General features: G+C 40.9%; 1 protein-coding gene across 3 annotated transcripts in view; it reads left to right on the top strand.

The window, feature by feature from the left end:
- The first annotated feature begins 354 nt into the window (after positions 1-354).
- LOC135479033 (thrombospondin-1-like) overlaps positions 355-27,084 on the top strand; it is a 38,598-nt gene continuing 11,868 nt past the window's right edge. The window contains exons 1-3 of one of the 3 annotated variants that reach the window (XM_064758741.1): positions 355-891; positions 23,075-23,131; positions 26,449-26,534. In XM_064758741.1, the coding sequence (XP_064614811.1) occupies positions 26,459-26,534 (76 nt within the window). In that variant the 5' untranslated portion in view covers positions 355-891; positions 23,075-23,131; positions 26,449-26,458. Of the gene's footprint in view, positions 892-20,485; positions 21,112-23,074; positions 23,132-26,448; positions 26,535-27,084 lie in introns of those variants that run through there. The other 2 variants (XM_064758740.1, XM_064758742.1) reach the window with 2 other exon arrangements.

The following is a 27,084-nucleotide window of genomic DNA, read 5'->3' as shown; positions in this document are numbered from 1 at the left end:
ATCCCTTTTTCGACAACAAATGTTTGTCCGCGTAGGCTGGGTTTTCAAACATTCTCACTGTTAACCACCCCATGCTACAGTGCGCTGTGTACGGCGACACTGCTGATCGTGTGTTCTGGCCTAGCAAATTTGTATCCCATGCTTTCCATAGCCACAACGTATAGACCATGTGTTTATAATCAGGGCGAGCCATTACGAGACCTGGCCGGCCAGGCGCGTTCACACGAAGTCGGGTGACACGTTAGGCTAGGGCAACCTGGGAGCTGTAGCCGCAGTGGTTTGGGGGCGTATATATGTCTGTGTTATGTAGAGTGGCTAGAGCTGAGGCTTAAGCGCTCAGCTGGTGTCGTGCGGTTAGGCTGAGGGGATAAGGACGAAGCTAAGCCTGAGCCTGTAGATCTGCTCCTCAGGTTGTCACTCAGACAAGGTACACCGTGACCGCTATCATCATTGTTCTGGCTCGTCCTGATACACTGTGATGGATGGAATACGAATAATTCTCCGCTCCGATCCCAAGGACAAATCTCTCTGCTAGCAAACAGGCCCACCGGAACACACGAGTGACGTCACGTCCTCGTCGCCTGTACGACCTCACTCTGGAATGTCCTGTAGTGTGAAACGAGACTGTATTTACCCCTAGGCACTCCCTAGGCTGACGACACAGCCAGTGTACATGCTATACCAAAGCCGCATTTACGCCGATAGACTTAGCTTGCTTTGAAGCCCCTTTCTTGGACTCTCGTCAAACTTTGGGAACTCTATTTCTGATCGATACAGCGGAGACAGTTAACTTTAATCCCCTTAAACAGGAACTGAGAGAGGAGCTCTTACCCCCAGCAGGATTAATACCAGTCAGGTTAACCCGCGGTTAACTTAAACGACGTCTAACAGGTGAGTGTGCTAGCTGATCCCCACTGTACTTCGTTACCTCCTCTCCATCTAATACACGCCATTAAATAAGGCCTTAGTCTGTCACCTAGCCCGACAACAAGGCCTTAGTCGGTCATCTACCCCTCTCTCCATGTAAACCCTGATATCAGTGCCTTAGTCGGCCACCTACCCTCTCTCCAAGTAAACCCGGACATTAATGCATTAGTCTGTTACCTACCCCTCTCTCCATGTAAACCCGGACATCTCTACCTTAGTCTGTCACCTACCCCTCTCTCCATGTAAGCCATGATATGAGTGCCTTAGTCGGTCACCTACCCCTCTCTCCAAGTAAGCCCCGACATCAATACCTTAGTCTGTCACCTACCCCCCTCTCCTTGTAAACCCTGACATCAGGCCTTAGTCGGCCACCTACCCCTCTCTCCATGTAAACCCTGACAGTAATGCATTAGTCTGCATCCTACCCCTCTAAGACCTTAATCGGTCATATGTATCTTAATCTTAAACCCCGTCATCTAACTCGTGAGATTCTGTTGGCAAGAAAGACTGACATCTCTCCGCTCCCCCCCCCCCCACCCCCCGACCTCTCCCCTCCACCCAACACCTTACGGCTTGGTTTAGTTTATTGTGAATTAGTTAATGTTTTTGTTGATTCCAGAGGTCCATAAGCCTGTGGGTGCGTTAAGGACGTATTACACTGTTGTAATCCGTTGGAGTTTGATCTGATTTCTGTTTAACATCAACCACTGGACGTATTTAAATATAATTGTCCTGTGTAAACTCGTTACCATTTGTAACTACACTCAGAAAATTAATCTGTTAATTTTAACAGAAACTCTGTTGTTTCAGTGATGCAAGGACGTAAAGCCACGCTTTATTGTAAAGACATTCTTTGAAACACACTCATTTTAGTGTAGAAAGGTTAAAATGGTACAGGCAGTGATAATATCTCACATCCTTATTGTAATTTTAGCTTCAATACAACTATTAGTTTGATAGACTCAAATTAAGAATACGTCAAACTCCTATACACATGCGTTTTCTTTATTCATTTTTTGACTTTGTAGCATGATAGGTCTCTCTACGTTATCCTATGCTGGAAATACACAAATGTGTTAATTAATCTCAATGATTTTGGGTAATTAACGTTTGCGGTTTGATTCAGATCTGTCTGATTCGATTAGGACAGCCATTCACGTAGCTGGATATACGTTTGAGGATGTAATACCATCAATGTCTGGCTCAAAGAGTCAACTGCATCTGATTTGAATGGAGAGGATGGACTGAAGTCAACATGTCACCACATCCTTGATGTGTTCACATATCGCGAATCGCCTCTAGAAAAAAATGTGTACTCGTAAGACCGTTATGCCACTGTAATTACATGTGTACAGACGTCCAGGTCACAGACATATACATGTATTCAGCTGCTAGTTAATGACCCATAGGTGTTAGGTTATTAAGCTCCTGTCCCCAGGATCACGAAACTGTCTTAAGTCACCCTTCGTCTTAACTTCAAAACCGTTTTTTGCTCTAAAATTGTTGCTTGCGTTTAATAAGATTTATTCTAGACTTGTATGACGGAATTAGAACTTATCGCTTAAATGTAAAAATAAACCTAGGATTTATACCACAAGTTACGACTAAGTCTAACTTAAGTCTAAGGCATCTTCGTGATCCTGGGGCCTGGCTCTAAAACCCAAGAGCCAGGCTCATATATATAATTTTAGAGCCAGGCCCCAGGATTACGAAGGTGCCTTAGACTTAGGTCAAGGTTAGTATATATAAGCCTTTATGTTATATACCTGTGGAGGCCTCCGGGTGATAGATATATAGACATCAGAGTTTGAATGATGGACTGAGGGGCTATGATTGCATGAAGTCATTTTTGTTTTCTTAGCGATATCTTGATATTATTACTGCGATGAAATTGCGGAGACGCCTAACGAGCTAGTTATGAACCTCGTCGTGGGGATTTAAAATTGAAACTGGAATATAGCGCATATAGCGTAAGGTACCACTTGATAATAGGACCTGAATCCAGTATCTATCACCATAGACGAACAGTTGACACGGTACTAATGAAAAACATCTGTGTAGGCGGTATACATCATATCATCCGGAACATGTATTACTGTATACGTGATTAGTACAACATGGAAGATTGTGTCGCAAGACATGAAAATCCGCCTTCGTTTGCTGATTTGTATCCGTATATAACATGGTTCTGTATGTGTCAGATCAGTATACATTATTGAATTCATATATTGTATCTTACAATATCTGTAAATATTATCTGTGTATTTCAGAATGACTCCTCCGAGAAAACGTAATGGCTCAAAATTATGCTCTACATTCGGACGTAGTATTTTGGATGGCTTTGAGCTTTGCAATTGGTTAATCGTTAAGGAATCTACTCAAATGTGAAATGTACACATTTCCAGATCCCTAGTGGCCTATTTGCTGTGAAAAAAACTTATGTTACTTTATTAATCCTTTTCAAAAATCAAATAAAAGACACTACAATAAAGTTATGGACCCAACAGAAACAGCCTTACCAGAAACGGCAGCACAAGTACATTAATATAAGTCGATTAGAAATAAACTTCGAACAGAACTTTTTCACAACAGATTACTCATAATACACGAAATAACAGGATATAATTACAAATATGTAGGCAGCGACATGTACGCCGATGTATTGTAATTTTGTGGGTGTCTTTATGGAGTCTAACAATAGACATCTGTTGAGCATCTGACTCAATAATGTCGACTCGACTGAGTGAGTTGCCCGTATGTAGGTCACCGCAAAGCCTACAACCTGCTCTCAAGTGTCTTCTATATATATTTGCCTTTCTTCTCTTATCTGCATATATATACGTCACGTGATGATGTCCGGTTCGCCTCGAGCAAAACGACAATACTGCACTTATCAAATATGGATGTGGACACACATCAGTTATATATATATATATAACTAATATATATTATAATATATATAATATATATATATTTGTTATATATAGCTAAACCCTAATCAAGCATGCAATCCGCCGTGTGAAGTGTCAGACAACATAGACAAAAAGCGAGTAAACCATATCTCTTCATTTGATGACCGGGTGTAGGATGTGAATACAAAACATTACTTTGATGTGAAATATCGTGGATGTGTTACTGATCGATTCTGTTCTAACGCGGTAATGTACGAGACTTGTCAGTGTTAATCTGGTACGCTACTACATTTTCTCAAATTTGTCGAGTGCGCTGTCTGCATGCTAATTTGATAAAATGGCGGTCTTTGAACTTTAAATGTTGGTAGTTGTCTCGTTGTGATAACAGAGAGTGCCTCAAAACAATGGCGTTTTGAATTTATAGACATGGGCTTTTTCTTTCGGTGAATTCAGCGTTTTTGAGTTAGCCTAGACCAGTGTCTTGCTTACCTAATTCTGTTTAAGCCATGGGGCGTATAATTTAGCCACTATTTAAGTATTTACACGAACAATTAGAGTAAAACCTCAACTGAGGTAAACTGACGTGAGGCCGTATTTCAGCGATTACGTGTGGCCCATTTGCAAATTATCAAGCTGTAGTCTGTGCTCTAGTTTTACTCTCTGTGCTAACTGCCTTTTATTATACTATATTCCAAATATCCTTACATTTTATTTAGTAAAAAGAAAAAGAAAAAAAAAACACCAAGGGGACTCGACAGAAAAGACTCTACTTTGAGGTAGCTTCGCCTATGATAAAATACCCAGGTCCCAAGCCCACTGCGTCTACCCGAGAGTTCTAATTCTATAACTGAATTTTATTCCGGATACCTATAAGGTAGGGGTAATAAAATAGCCACAGGGCAGACTTTCTTTTTTAAGGACAGATGCAATCAAATCATCACTGAGATAAAAGTAATGTGTACATTTAATCTCGATATTAACGATGTCAGTCTAGCCAGAGGGAGATTTGTGCGTACGCGGAAATCCGAATTATATTTCATATGCATGTACAAGTTGAAAGAAGAAAATTACAAAATCTAATGACGCATTTTTGCTATTTAGATTGACATATACTTTTCGTTCGCATTTTTGGTGCATCAGATCTTATATAGGGCAATACATGAACATATTAACTCAGAAAATCACGAGGTAATCGAAGAGTAACTATTAGGATGACAGTATGTAATGGAAATTCAACTGGTTGTGAATAGACCTCATAAGACACACATGACCCGCGTATATAGGTTCAATCCCCTGCGTTTTCGGCGTTGGATGCACAGTGGATAACCCTTTTCACTACTTCTAACATTTCCATATAAGGATGTCACCAAGCCAATCCCACCGATATTAAAACGGCTCACTGACAAGAGCACTTCTCACCTACACTGTTGATTGATTCTGAGCGTAAGCCACCTGCAACTGAATAGATGCTGTGAGCTCATATAGTGAATTTAATTATATAATTAAATGAAGCGATTATCCAACACATGTAAATGTCACCGGTCAAATGTGACGGGCTGCCACTGCTAGATAAATGTCTTTAAAGTGCCACGTACTGATGCGCGGCATGGAGTCTGCTTTATTCGTCTTCGGTATTACCTGACAATATTTGTACGGCTTACCGTTTGTGACGCGAGACTGACAGCGCGGAACGGGCTCCAATAACACTGATTATGATCTATCCATGACATTTACATTTTCCCAATTAGTTCATGTCGCATATGTTATACATATGATATGACTCATGAAGAATAACCAACTTGGTGAATGTCAAAACAATCTATGATCATGACGGTAGCTCTCCACAGAACTCTGTACTACATCGTCCTCAGACTCCTGTACATGTGTAGCATAATGACTAGTTTATTTTGTACATTGACTTTTATTCTTAACAATTAGGCACTTCAGGTCACGGGTTCGAAACATTCGTTGGGTGCAACCAATTTTCAGCGCCATAGAATACCCAGACAGTGTACTCGCAAATCACCATATCGCTGTCACAACGAATTCGCAAATTGACATTGATGAGTAACTCGATTGTGTTGTTGTTTCGTCAAATGTTTGTTGTTTGACTAGTGATTGTTGATTTGACAGCGCTAGCCAAAGTTATTCCATCGGCACCTTTCTTTCGTGATTATGTCTGCCTGACAAAAAGGCAGGTATATTTATAATATAAATATGACGTCATATTCAGAAAACTATTTCAATATCTAACCAGTCAAAGAAGCTATTGCTACACTCAAAAGATTAATCTGTTAAATTTTACCGGAAGTATATTATCTGAGTGATATTTATTCATTTATTTGATTGGTGGTTTACGCCGTACTCAGGAATTTTTCACTTATACGACAGCGGCCAGCATTATGGTGGGTGGAGAATATATTCTACAGTATCACTCAGATAACAGACTTTCTGTTAAATTTAACGGATTGATTTTTTGAGTGCATACGGGTGTATAAGAACCACTTCCTGAATGGTTGAGAATTGTCTAACGTATAGCACCGCTTGTTTAGACTGCATGAGAAGGTTACATAGTTATTGGGAAAGTCTGACAGTGACGCTTTTTTTTTACTCACAGACACGTATTTGAAACCACGTGTAGAAACGTTGGTGTGGCAAGCTTTCGCGTGGACACAACGTATGGCAACTTAACTTTTGATGACTTGATTCCTTGACGCTTGACGCTTTTGTGTAGACACAACATTTGTGAAGACATAACGCTTGGTAACTTATTCACACAAGAAGAGACTTAGTAGATAGGCACAAAGTATATTCTAGCATGTGTTCACAACCTGTTTATGTCCGGCACTGGATAACAGTTCCGATGGTACTAGTATTTAACTGTACGTTATATTACCAGATTACTGTAGCTCTTCTTCAGTTCAGTTCAGAATTACCTGGTATTGTTCTCGCAGTGTCAGGTGTACTGCTGTAATCCAAACGTTACTGACTTCTGTCAGGGGTTGGTTATATTCTGCTGGTTTATTTATTTATTTATTTGATTGGTGTTCTACGTCGTGGTCAAGAATATTTCACTTGTACGAAGGCGGCCAGCATTACAGTGGGTGAAACCAAGCAGAACCCGGGGAAAACCCACGTCCATCCGCAGACTGTTGGCACACCTTCACACGTACCGGTTTGTAAATGTGAGAATTACCTGTACTAAAAGTCATATTATTAAAATTATTTAATTGTAACTTAATATTTATAAGTATTAAGAAATACGATGTATCTACCTTGAATAATAGTTATATAAATACACATATCGATTTATTTATTTGGCTTTGATTGATTTATGATCATATTTGCTATGCGACAGAACTGGGTAATGACTACTAAGAGACATGACCTAAGCACCCAAGCAGCTACTAGCAAAGGTTTAGTATTACTCTGGACGTTTTATTCATTCGTCCGTCATCTACGCTGGTGAAAGGCGGTACTTAAGGTTCTTTGCGTGACACTGTGCGGTCATTTCGATTCTGCTGAGCGTAAGCTACTGCAACCACATAATAACCCCTGCAAAGCTCAACCACCATTCCCGGGAGACATGGACGTGTAGAGGGCTGGGGTAATGGCTGATATTAGAGACCCGGGTTATTAACTTGATGATGACCATCGTTCATCATTGACACATATCATATGAAGAACTGGTCGATAGACTGGCTATCTTGTAAAGAGTGGCTGGTGCCGATGTGTCCCGGCGGATTGGCGGTTTTGAGGGCACAGCGTTTCATTAACAATATCTCATTTATACCTTATAGTTTGGGAAAGAGACATACGTCTCTGATTATATATAGAATACATTTTGGACGTAGCAATCTGGACGTTTTGGACGTTGCAGCCCCATCTCTGCACGCGTCGTGGTTTACAACACGCAAGCTGGTTATTCGATTTGTTTATTTGTTTGGTGTTTTACGCCGTACCCAAGAACAGTTCGCTTATACTACGACAGCCAGCATTGTGGTGGTAGGAAACCGGATAGACCCTGATGGAAACAATCCGCAGGTTGCTGGCAGACTTTCTCACAGATTGTTTTAAAGGCCATTGTTGAATATTGGTATTAAAACAACGAACACGTGTGAAACATCGTTACGCCACATCGCTAAGATCAAAACTACATGGTGTTGAGAACTTGTCAGAACCGGTAGAATTTACATTCCAAGTTTTTGCACAAACTGTGTTAACGTGCATTGACCAGATCGATGTCATTAAGCATACAGCTCATACAAACCATACAACTCCTGTGTGTCCATTACATGTGAGGAATGTTCACCCATAAGTCTAGACAAAACACAATTGACATTCAGTTGTAGATGTTAAACTATAATTAGCCTGAAAGTCACGATTCCAGAAAAGAAAAAAGAGTATCTATTACATTCTCTGTGAAATTCTGAGTCTAGAAAAGGATACAAAATTTTACCGATGTAAAGCGGGTTCAAATTCCGATATCGTGAAAAGTGATTTCGTCGTTCGCTTGATTGGAGGTGGATCTCAAGCCCAAACAGATGCAGCAGTATTTGTTTTTGAAGAGAATCATTGAGACAAAAATCCTGTCATGAGGGTAAATCTTGTTGTAAATCCTTAAGGCTATGCACGTAGTGCGAATCAAAACTACGCCATAAGCATGCAAGTATTGTTGTTTTCCCTATATTTATTAATTGTTTAATAATTTATTCATCTGTTTTATCTAAAGCTGATAAAAACAAGAGGCTGATGAGGAATAGCAGGAAAGACATAAATGAATTTGAAGAGGTCTGCTTGTATTGTGATAGCTGAGATTCATCTCAAAAGATTAGAGAACTCCTAAAAAAACAGACCCAACCTACTGCCTTAAACTCCGGTATGCATAGACACGACACCTTAATCAGGCTGGTGTTTTGCTGAGTGCCGCTTATAGACTTGCACTTTCTCGTCACGTCTCCACTTCAGTGGAGTGATGCTTTTTTGTTCGGGGCCAACCTCTTCGTTGGCGCATCTTCTTGGTTTAGCTGACCGAAGGCATCGGTAATGATTCCTATTGAATTAGCATTTCGCTTGTTTGTACAAGTAGTGCTTGGAATCGATTCAGTCATACCTGAGGATGTAATAGACAAAAAAACATTACTGACGCTAACGCCATCGGGAACCTCTGGTTCACTATGGAAGTGCATTACCGCCACATCGTAACTCCTCAAATCTCGTTTAGTAATGTTGATCAGATTTGTGATCGATCTGGTCCTCCGTAAACTCACTGAAGCTTAACTGTAGACTTAATACTGAAGCACTTTGTAAGATTTTTTTATTTCTCTGATGTTTTCACTTGGCATTTTCTTTTACCGTTGAGTGTTTTAGGTTAACAGGCTGCAATATTCCAGTTGGTTGTAAATGCTCCGTTTTTGTCAGTGTATAAACAGCGTTTTGCCACCAGTGAAACAATTTTCTTTGCTCTCTTTTGAGAAGAAGGCTATAAACAGGGATGCGTGATCCCAGTCGTCGATGAGGGTTTGCGCTGATAAGCTTGCTTGAGGACAAGGGTTACCTTCGTTAAGCTCAGGACCATCAATCACGAAATGGACTGGGGATAGGTATCCAGCGAAATATGCAAATTATAGACTGCCTCTTTCACGACCGCTTTGGCTTGAAATCGCATCCGTCTCTACCGGTTTTCCCTATTGGTATGGTTTTGTCGTAGATGATCAAGTCAGCTATACCCACTGCTGATGAAGGATTGATGGAACTGGTGTTAAGTTCTAAGCAATCAATCACGGTCTTGTCACAGTAGCTGTTAAGAACGGAAGAAGCCTCTGGGTGGCTGTATCTACTTACCATTCTCCTTGCTGCTTCACGGATTCTACTCTCTTAGCAAAACCCAGTAGCTCGGTCAGCGGAAACACTTCCGATAATGGCGGCAATTACTGAATATCAGAACAGAAAGTAATCATCCTGCGAAGGGGGGGGGGGGGGGGGGCTGTTCAGATTTCAACCTTAATACAACCCCTCTCCACAAAATCTCTTCTTCAGTTTTATAATTTTGACTTTTATTCCAGTGCTGTCTTCTCCTTCAACTGGTCACCTGGTTTTTTCCCCCTGATTATTAGTGTCCATCGTAGAGCCCATTAATGTCCATGCTGTCCAAACGGTAATGTGCATACGGCGACCGTCAACTGATTACATGTGGTGTGGCCATATAGATGCGGATTTATCTAGAGATGTTTTCAAGGAAACGTGGATCATGTGTTATCTTGAGCTTTTACGCCTCATTTACCAGGATTTCACGAACACATGCTGACAGTGCGTGTAAGCTCTTTGAGAAACTGTCATCTTGTAATGAAAATCGTGTCATGTTATGTCAATTTTGAGTAATTCCAGACCATTGACGTCTAATAACTTGTACTTATCATCACTGCATTTTTTAAACTTAATTCCACTTAAGCCATGCCGCTAGGGGGCGTGTAATCTGCCACTGTTTCAGTATTTACATGAACAGTTAGAATAAAACTCTAACTTGGGTGAGCAGACAAAAGGTCGTCGAGGGACGTCCCGGGTTAACAGTCGTAAGGCCAATTCCCAAAGCAACGTTTAGCACAAATTATCAATGAACTAAGAAAGCATATGAAGTACGAAAATAGGACAGAATCACACAAAGAGAAGAGGTCAACAGTTTTCAGTAATGTAGGAAAGAAGCACGATATGTTCTAGGCGACTGAGAGAAATCAGTATTCAAATCGTGTACCATGCTAGAATAATATATATAATATATAAATATGTATCTCAGATACGATTTGATTGCAACTGCCCGTACATCCAAATATGAAGCCCTTGCCTTGGACCCTTGTTCCCCTACCCACCATGTGAATAGGTGTTTCCTGGCAAATACCTGCAACTTGTGTTTGTGCCTGTTTTAGCGTGAAAACCCTTCTCCTCAACATGTGCCTCTGTCAGTAAAAGAAGTATTATCTTCCATAAGCGTACATATCTCATATTTTTTTTTGTTTATGTATTTATTATTTATTCGTTATGTATTTATTTAGTTTCTTCATAGGTACTTGGATATGTACTATATGTGACCCACACCTTTAATGAAGTTGCCTCCTTGTTAGTGACCAACATTGTTAGTGACCAACATTGTTAGTGACCAACAATTCTTTCAGAAAGCTTTAGGAAAGCTCACTATTGTTCCCTTGAGATGTGAAGATCCTCGTCAGTATACTGGTTTCCTGTTTGTCCAGGCTGCCTGGACATCGAAACAGCGAAGAGACTTTCTACAGTGGACACACATAATGGTGGCTGTGAGATCAAACAGCAATCAGTCAGTCAGCAGGCTTGATAGGAAATGACAGTGGTCATCGGTAGAGAATGTTTGGTTGGGTGCTAATGTGTCTGCAGGGAATGAAAATGGCCGCGTCCATCGGCTGTCGTAAACCAGACAGCGGCTTGTAATTTCCGTCCAGCACAACCAAACCAAACGTTACGGACTTCTGTCATGGGTTGGTTATATTCTGCTGGTTTATTTATTTGATTGGTGTTCTACGTCGTGGTCAAGAATATTTCACTTGTACGAAGGCGGCCAGCATTACAGTGGGAGAAACCAAGCAGAACCCGGGGAAAACCCACGTCCATCCGCAGACTGTTGGCACACCTTCACACGTACCGGTTTGTAAATGTGAGAAATACCTGTACTAAAAGTCATATTATTAAAATTATTTAATTGTAACTTAATATTTATAAGTATTAAGAAATACGATGTATCTATAGTTATATAAATACACATACCGGTTTATTTATTTGGCTTTAAATGATTAATGATCGTATTTGCTATGCGACAGAACTGGGTAATGATTACTAAGAGACCTGACCTAAGCACCCAAGCAGTCACTAGCAAAGGTTTAGTATTACTCCGGACGTTTTATTCATTCGTCCGTCATCTACGCTGGTCAAAGGCGGTACTTTAGGTTCTTTGCGTGACACTGTGCAGTCATTTCGATTCTGCTGAGCCTAAGCTACTGCAACCATATAATAACCACTGCAAAGCTCAACCACCATTCCCGGGAGACATGGACGTGTAGGGGGCTGGGGTAATGGCTGATATTAGAGACCCGGGTTATTAACTTGATGATGACCATCGTTCATCATTGACACATATCATATGAAGAACTGGTCGATAGACTGGCTATCTTGTAAAGAGTGGCTGGTGCCGATGTGTCCCGGCGGATTGGCGGTTTTGAGGGCACAGCGTTTCATTAACAATATCTCATTTATACCTTATAGTTTGGGAAAGAGACATACGTCTCTGATTATATATAGAATACGTTTTGGACGTAGCAATCTGCACGTTTTGGACGTTGCAGCCCCATCACTGCACGCGTCGTGGTTTACAACACGCAAGCTGGTTATTCGATTTGTTTATTTGTTTGGTGTTTTACGCCGTACCCAAGAACAGTTCACTTATACTACGACAGCCAGCATTGTGGTGGTAGGAAACCGGATAGACCCTGATGGAAACAATCCGCAGGTTGCTGGCAGACTTTCTCACAGATTGTTTTAAAGGCCATTGTTGAATATTGGTATTAAAACAACGAACACGTGTGAAACGTCGTTACGCCACATCGCTAAGATCAAAACTACATGGTGTTGAGAACTTGTCAGAACCGGTAGAATTTACATTCCAAGTTTTTGCACAAACTGTGTTAACGTGCATTGACCAGATCGATGCCATTAAGCATACAGCTCATACAAACTATACAACTCCTGTGTGTTCATTACATGTGAGAAATGTTCACCCATAAGTCTAGACAAAACACCATTGACATTCAGTTGTAGATGTTAAACTATAATTAGCCTGAAAGTCACGATTCCAGAAAAGAAAAAAGAGTATCTATTAAATTCTCTGTGAAATTCTGAGTCTAGAAAAGGATACAAAATTTTACCGATGTAAAGCGGGTTCAAATTCCGATATCGTGAAAAGTGATTTCGTCATTCGCTTGATTGGAGGTGGATCTCAAGCCCAAACAGATGCAGCAGTATTTGTTTTTGAAGAGAATCATTGAGACAAAAATCCTGTCATGAGGGTAAATCTTTTTGTAAATCCTTAAGGCTATGCACGTAGTGCGAATCAAAACTACGCCATAAGCATGCAAGTATTGTTGTTTTCCCTATATTTATTAATTGTTTAATAATTTATTCATCTGTTTTGTTTAAAGCTGATAAAAACAAGAGGCTGATGAGGAATAGCAGGAAAGACATAAATGAATTTGAAGAGGTCTGCTTGTATTGTGATAGCTGAGATCCATCTCAAAAGATTAGAGAACTCCTAAAAAACAGACCCAACCTACTGCCTTAAACTCCGGTATGCATAGACACGACACCTTGATCAGGCTGGTGTTTTGCTGAGTGCCGCTTATAGACTTGCACTTTCTCGTCACGTCTCCACTTCAACGGAGTGATGCTTTTTTGTTCGGGGCCAACCTCTTCGTTGGCGCATCTTCTTGGTTTAGCTGACCGAAGGCATCGGTAATGATTCCTATTGAATTAGCATTTCGCTTGTTTGTACAAGTAGTGCTTGGAATCGATTCAGTCATACCTGACGATGTAATAGACAAAAAAAACATTACTGACGCTAACGCCATCGGGAACCTCTGGATCACTATGGAAGTGCATTACCGCCACATCGTAACTCCTCAAATCTCGTTTAGGAATGTTGATCAGATTTGTGATCGATCTGGCCCTCCGTAAACTCACTGAAGCTTAACTGTAGACTTAATACTGAAGCACTTTGTAAGATTTTTTTATTTCTCTGATGTTTTTACTTGGCATTTTCTTTTACCGTTGAGTGTTTTAGGTTAACAGGCTGCAATATTCCAGTTGGTTGTAAATGCTCCGTTTTTGTCAGTGTATAAACAGCGTTTTGCCACCAGTGAAACAATTGTCTTTGCTCTCTTTTGAGAAGAAGGCTATAGACAGGGATGCGTGATCCCAGTCGTCGATGAGGGTTTGCGCTGATAAGCTTGCTTGAGGACAAGGGTTACCTTCGTTAAGCTCAGGACCATCAATCACGAAATGGACTGGGGATAGGTATCCAGCGAAATATGCAAATTATAGACTGCCTCTTTCACGACCGCTTTGGCTTGAAATCGCATCCGTCTCTACCGGTTTTCCCTATTGGTATGGTTTTGTCGTAGATGATCAAGTCAGCTATACCCACTGCTGATGAAGGATTGATGGAACTGGTGTTAAGTTCTAAGCAATCAATCACGGTCTTGTCACAGTAGCTGTTAAGAACGGAAGAAGCCTCTGGGTGGCTGTATCTACTTACCATTCTCCTTGCTGCTTCACGGATTCTACTCTCTTAGCAAAACCCAGTAGCTCGGTCAGCGGAAACACTTCCGATAATGGCGGCAATTATTGAATATCAGCCCAGAAAGTAATCATCCTGCGAAGTGGGGGGGGGGGGGGGGCAAGGGGCTGTTCAGACTTCAACCTTAATACAACCCCTCTCCACAAAATCTCTTCTTCAGTTTTATAATTTTGACTTTTATTCCAGTGCTGTCTTCTCCTTCAACTGGTCACCTGGTTTTTTCCCCCTGATTATTAGTGTCCATCGTAGAGCCCATTAATGTCCATGCTGTCCAAACGGTAATGTGCATACGGCGACCGTCAACTGATTACATGTGGTGTGGCCATATAGATGCGGATTTATCTAGAGATGTTTTCAAGGAAACGTGGCTCATGTCTTATCTTGAGCTTTTACGCCTCATTTACCAGGATTTCACGAACACATGCTGACAGTGCGTGTAAGCTCTTTGAGAAACTGTCATCTTGTAATGAAAATTTTGTCATGTTATGTCAATTTTGAGTAATTCCAGACCATTGACGTCTAAGAACTTGTACTTATCATCACTGCATTTTTTAAACTTAATTCCACTTAAGCCATGCCGCTAGGGGGGCGTGTAATCTGCCACTGTTTCAGTATTTACATGAACAGTTACTATAAAACTCTAACTTGGGTGAGCAGACAAAAGGTCGTAAGATCAACCACGAGGGACGTCCCGGGTTAACAGTCGTAAGGCCAATTCCCAAAGCAACGTTTAGCACAAATTATCAATGAACTAAGAAAGCATATGAAGTACGAAAATAGGACAGAATCACACAAAGAGAAGAGGTCAACAGTTTTCAGTAATGTAGGAAAGAAGCACGATATGTTCTAGGCGACTGAGAGAAATCAGTATTCAAATCGTGTACCATGCTAGAATAATATATATAATATATAAATATGTATCTCAGATACGATTTGATTGCAACTGCCCGTACATCCAAATATGAAGCCCTTGCCTTGGACCCTTGTTCCCCTACCCACCATGTGAATAGGTGTTTCCTGGCAAATACCTGCATCTTGTGTTTGTGCCTGTTTTAGCGTGAAAACCCTTCTCCTCAACATGTGCCTCTGTCAGTAAAAGAAGTATTATCTTCCATAAGCGTACATATCTCATACTTTTTTTTGTTTATGTATTTATTATTTATTCGTTATGTATTTATTTAGTTTCTTGATGGGTACTTGGATATGTACTATATGTGACCCACACCTTTAATGAAGTTGCCTCCTTGTTAGTGACCAACATTGTTAGTGACCAACAATTCTTTCAGAAAGCTTTAGGAAAGCTCACTATTGTTCCCTTGAGATGTGAAGATCCTCGTCAGTATACTGGTTTCCTGTTTGTCCAGGCTGCCTGGACATCGAAACAGCGAAGAGACTTTCTACAGTGGACACACATAATGGTGGCTGTGAGATCAAACAGCAATCAGTCAGTCAGCAGGCTTGATAGGAAATGACGGTGGTCATCGGTAGAGAATGTTTGGTCGGGTGCTAATGTGTCTGCAGGGAATGAAAATGGCCGAGTCCATCGGCTGTCGTAAACCAGACAGCGGCTTGTAATTTCCGTCCAGCACAACCAAACGCGGTAAACCTAATTTAACCCGCTCGTCACTGCGGGCAGGTTATGGCGAACTCCGCCAGTCCGTCAGGGTGAACCGTGTCTTTTGATTAGTCTCTCTTTTGTCCACTTAGAAATTTTCTCAAAGCAGACGTGTTTGTGGCGTGGACACAGTCAGGTTGATGTTTCCTTTCCGGACGACACGTATTGCGCTGTTGTGAAGACCGGACTTTCCACAGCTGAAACAAGTAGTGCCAAATCACGTTGTCTGGAAATGGTCAAAGGCATCAGGTAACCACGTGGTAGACTAATTTCGCCACCGGAAATGGAAGCAAGCTTATTGAAGCGCTTGCGTGGTTGAGGAGCTCTCACAAAACTTCAGCGTCCATGTACATATCCGTGGACAGAGCTTCAGGAGGTAACACTCACACAGGCATTAAAGGTGGCGAACACACAACCTATTTCTCCTCTGGTGTTCTTATATCCAGCATTTTGATAGCATTTAGATTTTGCTTGTTTTTGATGGAATTTAGATTTTGTCTGTTTTTGATGACATTTACATTTTGTCTGTTCTAGGTGTCATTTAGAAGCATATTCCTTATTACTCTTCACCAGCTGGTATTTAGTATTGTGACTAAAACGGCTGAAAGGTCATGATCATACGTGATTGAAATTCTTAAAAATTAGTAGCCTATAGGCAACCTGTCAGCTGCCAGGGTACCACGCGAATAATTGCATATTCACATGTTTCCTTCCAATTGTATTTGGCAAATTCACTACACAAATACTAAATAGAACTGATCGTGTTTGTTGTTGGTTTGACATGAGAAATGAACCAAGTAATATGAAAGGCCTATAATTATCACTATGTGGTTGTTTCTTCGTGATCGCTCCGCCACATTGTTAGCGCTGAATGTACACTGTGTTTACACCAAAGTAAAGCCATACCCAGCATAACAAAAATCAGTCCTCGTTATTCTGGATAATGTGTATCTGTTTTTCACTGCTGATGAGAATCGCTCATTAATAATTCATACACCGCTGATGTAATGTTTTTGTGTGATCCAATTTCTCTGAGCCAAACCTGGGTATGTATGGTTCGTTGCAATCGCTGACGTCCCGCGCCCTCTTTCGTAATCCAACTTCGGAAGATTTGATCATTTGCACTCAATTTGCTATGCTGAATTGTTCTCCGAAGCATTGCAATCGCGTGAAGTGTTCATCGAATTATAACAAGATTGTTTTGCCATATCAAATTTAATACCTCAACGAGTCTGTAATCTTGTGGCTTTTAAATTATGCATGAAATTCTCCGTATCATATCGAAGGCACTATAAGGATTCACACAATAACTGTATTATGGTTGTTTGTGATTACACTCTCATGGATGCCTCGCGCTCTCGACTGGGATAAACCACTTCAGGTAATGCCACTTACAGTCCATCGAGCCGCCTATTTAATTAAACCCTTATTTCGAAAATAGAAATCAGGCGCATTTCTGACTAAATCTATTGCACGGTAACCCATGTGTGCTTAAAGAGCCTGTGTTTGTTTTTAAAGCAGAATGTGAGTTTTTTTAGTCGCTTTTTCCTCCTCAAACGTGTTTTGGTCGAGTGAGTTCAAATCTGGATTTTCCGATTGGAAAGCTCGTTGCGGTTTTTGTGGCAGCTCTAAACGCGCTGGCTTTATTTACACTAAATTACTAAGGTTAATTCCATGGCTGTCGACTCTGTCGAGATACAATCGATACCTAAATGCTGGTGCTTTTTACAATTCAGTTTAAATTAGTTTTGTGCTCATTTTACGTGAATAGGGTTTTAATGTACTGATAGACACGGCTGCCTTAAAACTGTGCAACAAATCTTTTTATCAGCAACAGTGATCCAGAACACACTGATTTTAAAACAGGGCACATCTTCTGGGCGATCATCATATAGCAGTAAAGACCTGAACACGCCACGCACCTATGAAGTCACAGGCTCGAATCCACGTGCTGCTCGATTGACTGCGACCGTACATTTGGTGGTTTGTCATACTAGAAAATTAGTAGCATACTTCAGCGGAGAATAAAACGGCGGTCAGATGCATATCAAAAGGATAGAAGTGGGATTTGAACACATGACCTCATTGGCAAAGTTTTTAGTATAAATGTTAATTACGGTGAATATTGAGGTAAAATTTCTCCGCTAGTGACGGTTTATGCGAAAAAGATGTCTTTCTTCTGCGTTCACACTTAAGTAGAAAGCTCGCATATGGCTCCATCGTTTTTATAGAATAAACCGAAATTCGCAATAACTGTAATGTCTCGCTAAAAATATCAACGTCGACGTCTTGTTCTCAGACCACCACTGAAAGAATAGTCCATGCAAAAAGACAGAATGTGGAATATTTGACGAGCCGTCGCCAAGACAAACAACTCGTCTTTTATGGCACTGGGCCTAGTTTCACAAAGATGTCGCACATGTACATGCGATAATAACATATACAGGACAATGGTACAGTAAAAGTGACGCACACAAAAGCGTACAATAAATGTACGACAACAAAATGTCGTACGTCACTTTGTAAAACTGAACTCGGGGCCACGTTTCACAAAGATGTCGTACCTGTACGATAATCACACAAATGGGACCGTAATAATGACGTGCAAAATATCGTACGATAAAAAATGCCTGGGCCTGGGTTGTTGCAGCTATAACCACTGTATGCACCTCTGTCCTGATTAGCATCATGACTACAGACAAGATTAACTTCTAGCTTGTGTGATAGATACAGTGGTGGTCGTTATATGTCGTGCTTATTTATGTTCTAATTAGCAGCATTTCGACGATCCACATAATTAACATTCACGCATATCTGCATATACATAAAGATTCCAATCACTGACACCGACGGCTTTAGATCATAGGGGTTCAGGATTGCTATAAGAGTGGTACTTGTTCATCGCATAATTATAAGTGTATATAGGAGAAAGAGGTGGGATGGAATGCGATTCTCCCTGTGTCTCGTGCATGGCGGTTCAGTGAGGCAGCGTGTCAAACACGGCGGCATCCTTAAATCATACTGCTAAAACGATCAGCCAAAAGTGTATTGAAAACCAAGGCAAGCCTCAAACCAAATAGACACAGAGAATGATCGGAGATGATGAAACACAGCAGATCAAGGCGTCTGTAAAGATACGAGCGTACTGGCGAGTGAATTAACCGTGCGTATTGATATAGAACGGAGAGTTGTTGTTATCAGGCCGGTGTCAAGTGCACGTTCTCTCGCCGCGCTGTTTACCGATAACGCCTGCGCGTGATAGAGACAGATCGATGGAAACATCCGCTTTCCGGGCCCTTGATTGGAGGCTAACCAGCTTTTACCTCCTGCTAAACGCCGAGTATCAACCAGAATATACCACTTCTCTATAATTTATTTTACGGCATCCATCGATTACTGAGACTCGGATTTCTCGTACAGTTCCGATTGCCTAAAGGCAGTGAGAGAAAAACAGTTGTCACTGTGAAGGAAGTATCCGTGTCGCCCTAACCCCGAGAAGATTTCTTCTTACATTTACCAGCAACAATTAGCCGCCCGCTCCTTGAATAGGCATCCGCTCCTTGAATAGGCGTCAATTTCAAAGCAATACATTTCTAAGGTAAACACCGGGATATGCTACAGACATGCCTTTGAGTATAGCTATAGAGCTACGTCCCAATAGAGATAAAGCTTTATAGCTTTTGAGCGACGCCGCCTTTGTTTGACGTTGGTGTGATTATGTGTTAATTAGATTTTGTGGCAAACATGGCCCTTTTTGTCTCCTTTTGTTTCCTCGGGCATAAAATGATGCTATCACAAATGAGATGCTGAGAAAATCTTCATTTATATGTTTAATTCTTTGTTTGAAGACATTGTTGTGGCAACGTAAGTGCAAATCTCGCTTCATACTGTGAGCGATGTGTCCACGTTTCCTAGGTAACTAGTCATGCGCGATGAGAACACATGCGGATAAGAAAGGTGGGATTTCTTTACCCAGACGTGAAAAACAAATCAGGGTTGCCGTGCTACTTTGACTAGAGACTGCATGGAGAGCTGTTGTGGCCGCAAAGGGAGGCAACTGTATCTCAGTTGAGGGAAATTTCCAGAGAACATGTATTATTGTCAAACAAAAGCAGCCATAATGATTTGGTCCTAACGTATTCATTTCTGCTTTTACGATGACGTTTTGTGGGTAAACTGGCGATGTATTGCACATGCTTTGCAGGAGAATAAGGATCACTTCAGCTTGAACCCTAGTCGCCATTATAGGTCACACATGCGCAATTCTGGAAATCGGGTCCAAGATTTGCCTCGGAACTGAAGAGTGAAGCAGCAGTGATTGGGTAATATTGCCATACAGACATTGTTGGTTGTTGATGCACTATAAATTTCCGCACTGCTAGTTTGCACCTAATTAAAATTTATCAGAATTTTATCTGTTTTGGATAGAACTGAAAACTTTTTTTGCCAGTGGTACTTCCTACCCCACTAGAGGTTGCCAAGGTAACAATATGCTATGAATTCACTTCCAGCAACCATACCTCAAAAATGGTGGTCATGTTACGTTGATTTTTGATATGTTGTAGAGAAAAGTGCAAGCTGCATGTGGTGGCATTTCACTGTACCACGCGAAAGTTAGAACATATATATTTTTGAGGTTGAAGTTGTCAAATTTACTACGTAAATAGTAAGGAAAATCATTTGCGCTCGTGTAATCTGTACCGGTAAAGGTTCCCCCATTATCCATGGACCGCCAGTAGATAACTATCCAAAGCTTAACACACTGCTCCGTTATAGTGGAAACACCCCTCTTGACTTCTAGTAGCTGACGTTGAAGCCTCACTGGGAAATCTTACCGATCGATCTGCAGCAGGAAAAATATAGACATAAATCTGTCTTGATGAATATTCATTGTAAAGGTGTTACCGCTGAGACTGCGACCCGCTGTTGTAGATCGGAACAAGCACAGTGTGGCTTGAGCGCTTCTCACGCAGTCCAGCGTACTAGTTCCGGCGGCTTCAGACGTGGAACGGATCCGCCAGTTGGCAGCCCGAGAATGTTGTGTTGTTTTTGAGCCTGTATACCGGTGTACCCAAGGAGTTTTACCAGGAGCGGTAACGGATGCTATAACCAAGGTTCTCGTGCTTAACAGTAGTGTTCAACACCTCCCTTAATCACCTAAAGACCGAGCCTTTCCACGGCAGTATATACAGGCTGTACCTTGCCAGCGCTGTGCTCTCTGAACAACGCCTGATTTCTAGTGATATATGGATATCGCGAGATACCATGGCTCTCTCCTGCTGACGGTAAGTTAAACAGGACTTCTGGTTATTGAAGGGTCTCTCTGAGATGTTAGAGTGATCGAAGGGGCATTGGTGCACTTGTAGCTTGGGAAATTTCAGCGCGTACGGGTAAGCACTAGATTGTCCTATAGCCTGTGCAACGCGGTTACCTGTCTAATGGTGTGGAACTGCTTAGAACGCCCTCTACACCTGCTGTATTTAACCGTTAACTTAATCATATTTAACTTGTACAATAGACACGTGTTATTAATGGACGTTGACCCACAGGTGACAAATATCACCTGTGTCCCCCCAGCCCCATGCCGTCAGATAAATACATGACACAATGACTAGCAATATAGAGACCAATATGTTGCACTGCTCTATACGTCTCCCTTGGTAATTAAGCCTTCTCTGTCGGCTGACCTATATATAGGACGTTGAGTGCTTTTTCTTGGTACAGCGCTCTGGTTGCATCTGTACGTAGAACGCGTGCAGCTGCCGAGGAGGTATTTCCATTCACTAGTTTAGCCAGTTAAGTCGGTGTTTTGGACGGGTGAGATACCCCAGACTCACATAGGCGTTAGTATTTACCTCCAGAGCCGTCAAAACAAACCGTATGTGTGACAGTCATATGTATATAGAATCGTAGATGAGTTGCATTGAACTACCAAAGCTGCCTCTGTAAGTTCTTGTACTATAACATCGGTGTTTCACATCAAATCGTACTTGTGAATTTCGTCATCTCTTGCTCGTCAAACGATGTCATCCATATGCTTTGATTTATTTATTGATTTGATTGGTATTTTACGCCGTACTAAAGAATATTTCAGTTATCCGACGGAGTCACCATCATGGTGGGAGTGGAGGGAGGGGGGGAGGAGGAGAGAGATTATTCAGGTGCTTTGAAATACCCCTGCGTACATATGCTACAGTTAAGTGATTGGCATATTTGTAATAGGCAGCTATTGTAAAGCTGCAGATACATGTTTCTTAAAAAAAATGGTCTCCAGTAAAAACAATCAAACATTCAATAAATCAGTCAGTCAACCGATCAGCTGATGTCATTTCTGTTACGTATGTAATCACATCTGTTCGGTAAGTTGTTTGTATGCGTTACAAACCTGTCTCACCTCTAATCCCACGCATTACCTGCAAACATGTACAAGTTACAACGTATTTATTTACGTGCTATTTTTCTTGAAGGAATGTGTATTCTAAATCGGTGCAGTTTGTGTACCTTTTCTGTAATTTTATTTTCTCCTTCTGTCTGTTATTACTTCAAGGTCCGCGCATAAAACGCAAGTTAAAAAGCCTGTCGCGTGTAGCATGTCGTAGAAGACAAAGTTATTTCTTAAGCGCTTTTATTGCGCATTTCTGACCTTTAACCTTTCATCGGATAATACGGATTGTTGCTTTTCTTACTATAATTTGTCACATTACATATTTATACGTAGTTCAGAACCGTTGCTCTGTATTTTGGCAAGAAATTATCTGTACCCCTGTTAGTGGTTTAAGATCTTGTCATTCTATGGTTTTATGTACCATCTGTGGGGCAGTAAAATACGATCTGAAGGTATACGGACATAAAGTGCACTGACGTATACCGTAAGCCAACATGTGTGGGCAGCCTACTGTGGGGGTATGTGACTCTGCCATTGGATACAGCATGTTGCTAGGATGAACAACAGCGTATATTTAGTGCTTCTCTCTCTTCATATAGCTTGTTGTTGGGGAATTCCCCTTACCCTATATCTGCTATAACGGGTGGTTTGATCTGTATAGACAGGCCTCTCTAGCAAAAAGTATAGTAAAGATGTCATTTTGATTAATTGCCCCAGCATCTGTTGAAGACGCCAATACGGTAGAACACGAATGAGTGAGTGAGTGAGTTATTGCTTAAGGATTAACGTTGTATTTAACAATTTTTCAGTCATATGACGACGGAGTCCTCAAAGTGCATGTAATGTGCTTTTTTTTGTTGCAGGACGGATTACCACCGGTCTTTTATTTACTGTTGCTTCACTGACTTGACTTACCGAAGGCGAGTAAGCTCCCCCACCCGAGCCATTATATTGATACGGGTCAACCAGTCGTTGCGCTATTCCCTTAATGCTGAACGCCAAGCAAGGAAGCTATAACTTCCTCTTTTGAGGATTTAGGTGTGACCCGACTCAGGTCTCTTATTTCAAGCTCAGTGCTCAAAGTTTTGTCCTATTATGAATGTTGGCATAATACGTAATAATACGTAATGACAAAATTTGCTATATCATGTGTTTCAGATATTTATGTTCCTATTTAACAGTATATATTCAAATACTGTCAGTGTGGCGTAAAGCCAGAGTGAGTCATTCTGAGTGACAGATTGGAGATGTATCGTTAGGCAGGTCCAAATGTCCACCAGCCCCTCAGACACAGGCAGTTTTATCAGCTTGGCTCGTATAGCTCAGTGCAGATTGAGCCTTTTGGAATATATGCGATCCTTGAACTATACTGACTTGCAGATCACATCCGAACTGTTCATGTATGAAGTAAAACCATCAACATCGATCAAAAATTCAGGTTACTATATGGGTCATGTTTATTTAGCCTCATATAAAGCGGTCATACGTACCTCGGCCATATCGACCGGTAATTCAGTACAACGACATACTACTAGTAATACATTGTTCAGAAAAACAGACCGTTGAATTTTCAACCTGTGGCGATTCTGACAAAGGTTTAAAAATGCCAAAGCCTACCCTATTCTATATCCATTCTTATAAAGGCTGTAAAATGCCAAAGCTTTTCCCATTCCTGTATCTTTTCTTACCAAGGCTATGAAATGCCAAAGCTTTTCCCATTCTTGTATCCATGTCTGGCAATGCTATGAAATGCCAAAGCTATTCCCATTCTGATTCTGTTCGGGCCATGTCTGATGTGGTCTTTTTTTTTATTTCATGCCAGAATTCACTTGTTTAAAAGGAAAAATCAAATTTTGCAGTGTCTCCACAGGTGGTTGCCATGGCTGTAAACGCTACACATCTGCATCAAATTATCAAGGAAGAAGATTTACCATTGGTATAAGAAACTTAATCGAACTGCAGTATAAAGCATGGATATTAAACGCATTGTAAACTGAGCAGTAAGGCATTTCTTGAGGTACAGCGCCAATAAAACCCCAAAACAAATGCTCTTTGCTTTGTTAGTAACAGACAAAAGTGCTTATTGTACCTATGTACGCATAAAACATGGGGCTTGTTGTTTTGGACAAAAGGAACTTGAACACAAATCGTTGCCCCCGGAGACCATTACAGCTGGGGATTTTCACCCCCAATAAACAAATCACCCTCATCAGCAATGGAGGAGAGAGGCTCATTGTGATTAACGCAATCGGTTCGTGAAATATGCTCTGTGGACTAAAAGCGATTGTCTGTGAATAGTACCGAAATGATCGATCTGTGAAATGCCCTTTGGGCGGATAATAATGTCTCTGTCTCTGTTAGGGACACATGCATCTAGTGCCTGGCAACACGATATCAACGTATGGAGTCTGGGTGTCCAAAGGCAAAGTGATCTCATAGTTTTAAGTTGTAATAGTGTGGGTCTTGATGTTATTGTATGTTAAATGTGATGACAACACAGCATTTGGAGTATGTCTAGATCAGTGACGCCTAATAAATTGCCGTTAACATCACTGCATTTCTTTTACCTATTTCCACTTAAGCGATGGCGATCAGGGGCGTATTATTTGCTGCTATTTCAGCATTTACATGAACAGTTAGAATAAAGTCTTGAGGCCGCATCAATGTTCGCGATCAGGGGCGTATTATTTGCTGCTATTTCAGCGTTTACACGAACAGTTAGAATAAAATCTTGAGGCCGTATCAAGGTTCGCATAAGAAAAATGTTTTTGTGAATTTGTTTGCATAAGAAAATGTTTTCGCGAATTTGTTTGCATAAGGAAAATGTTTTCGCGAAATTGTTCGCATAAGGAAAAGGTTTTCGCGAATTTGTTCGCGTAAGGAAAAGGTTTTCGCGAATTTGTTCGCGTAAGGAAAAGGTTTTCGCGAATTAAACGGGATAGGATACATTCAGATGTTTGAGGATTATAAGGAGTATGATGTCTGTATGTAACCCGAGATTTTTTTTTGGGGGGGAGGCGGTGTCATTGAAATAGCCGCTTCATATTTATTAATACATAAATCAGGGCTAAGATGTAATTAATGTTATAGATACAAAAGTAACTAAAAAATGTTTTTCATTGACTAATGGATGTTAGGTCAGATAATGGGTATTTTAATTGGAAATATATTTCCATACGTATGAAAAAATTTGGCAAATAACCCACCCCATCCCCACCGGCCCTCCCCACAAAATAAGCCAGTCCAATAATAAATAAGTCCTTTTGCTTATTTCTACAATATTTCATTCAGTGTTAACGTGTACTTGTGCTGGTGATAAAAATAAGTAGGTCACAAGCATGGTTATTGTGGTATGTGGTGTGTTTTTACACAGCTTCGAGCCTATTTGTTTACGCACATCTCAATTAATACAAGTATCGTCCAGTGTCTCTCTGGTATACGCCATCTGAAGACCATCTGTGACATTCTAACCCCTGACCTTTGACTAACCTTGATCCCTGACCTCTGATTCCTGCAAATAAATATCAATATTTGACGCCCTGCCTCCCTCCTAGCTCCTGATTGAGGCCGTGTGCATGCTGAGTTCAGTTTCAGAAGATCTTAGTACTTCTCTCTATCCTAAATTCATCTAAAAGTAGCTCGTATCTTTCAGGTTCGAAAAGTGCCTTTTTTGTAGGTTTAAACAAATGCTTGTTCTGTATAACTGTTTCGTGTGGACAGCAGATCTAAACAAAACCACCCCGTCCATGTATAAGTGAAATGATCTTGAGTAGAAAGTAAAGCAGTCATGAAGTAAGCAGCAATAATGCCCCAGGATATTACAACATTATGTGATATCCGACATGCGCAGTGGACATCTGCGCAAGTAAACTGCGCAAACACAGCCACACCATGCTGAGAGAACTTGTATTTACGTTTATTATGTCCACAAGCCGTAATGGTAAGCACATGAACAAGAACATGCCGGCGTATAAGTTCACTTCGCAAGCCGTTGTGGCAAGCACAAGAACAACAAAGGCTGCCGATGTGCAAGTTCAGTCCACAAGCCGCATGGCAGACATAACACGAATATCAGCGAACTGACGCATGAGTTCAGTCCGCAAGCCATTAACGACAGTTAACGGCATTTTGTCTAAGTTTCACTTTTCTCATGGTATACTGATGTGATGTAGACAAAAATAAATATATGTATAAATGTACCATGAAACAATGAAGATCATTGTTTTATTTTTTGCAGTCGTGTTGCCATGGGGACGCGATATAAGGATAGACTATTGGACTTCGGAGTTACGATCTTCTGCTTCTTTCTCTTCATTCAAATAGGTAAGTCACCACCAACAACAACAACATCAGTTTATCTAATTGTTCCGTTGACCTTGCATGTCAAATTCAGCCTTATTTCTTTTATATGCAGGAACAGATTGTCCTATTCACTCAAAAATGAACCAGTTAATTTTAACAGAAAGTCTATTGTCTGAGTGATGCTAGAATGTGTTCTGTTATGGTAACATGATATTTTGTCATATTCAACATAATACCCTGTTAGTCTAATAGAATCTTTATGTTGAATTAAAAGAATATGAGTGTTACATTTAACAGGACAGTCAGCTGCAATCGCCGAGTACATTCTAGCATCACTCAGACAACAGACATTATGTCAAAGTTAACAGATTCATTTTTTGATTGTAGGTTAGTCTATTACGCTGGATTTATTCTTGTTCCTATGATCATTGGTTACCCGGCTAAGTCACAGCCACCGTTAAAATATATATGACTGTCACTGGAACAATGCTGATGTCTTTCTTGTAGCTCTCTTCGGTTGATTTGCTGTGTCGTAGATACCAGAATTAGCACCCCGTAGAGTTACATTTGG

This window comes from Liolophura sinensis, chromosome 12, assembly GCF_032854445.1.
Source record: "Liolophura sinensis isolate JHLJ2023 chromosome 12, CUHK_Ljap_v2, whole genome shotgun sequence".
Lineage (NCBI taxonomy): Eukaryota > Metazoa > Mollusca > Polyplacophora > Chitonida > Chitonidae > Liolophura > Liolophura sinensis.
Note: the sequence above shows the minus strand (reverse complement) of the source record. Positions and strands in the feature narration are given on the sequence as shown.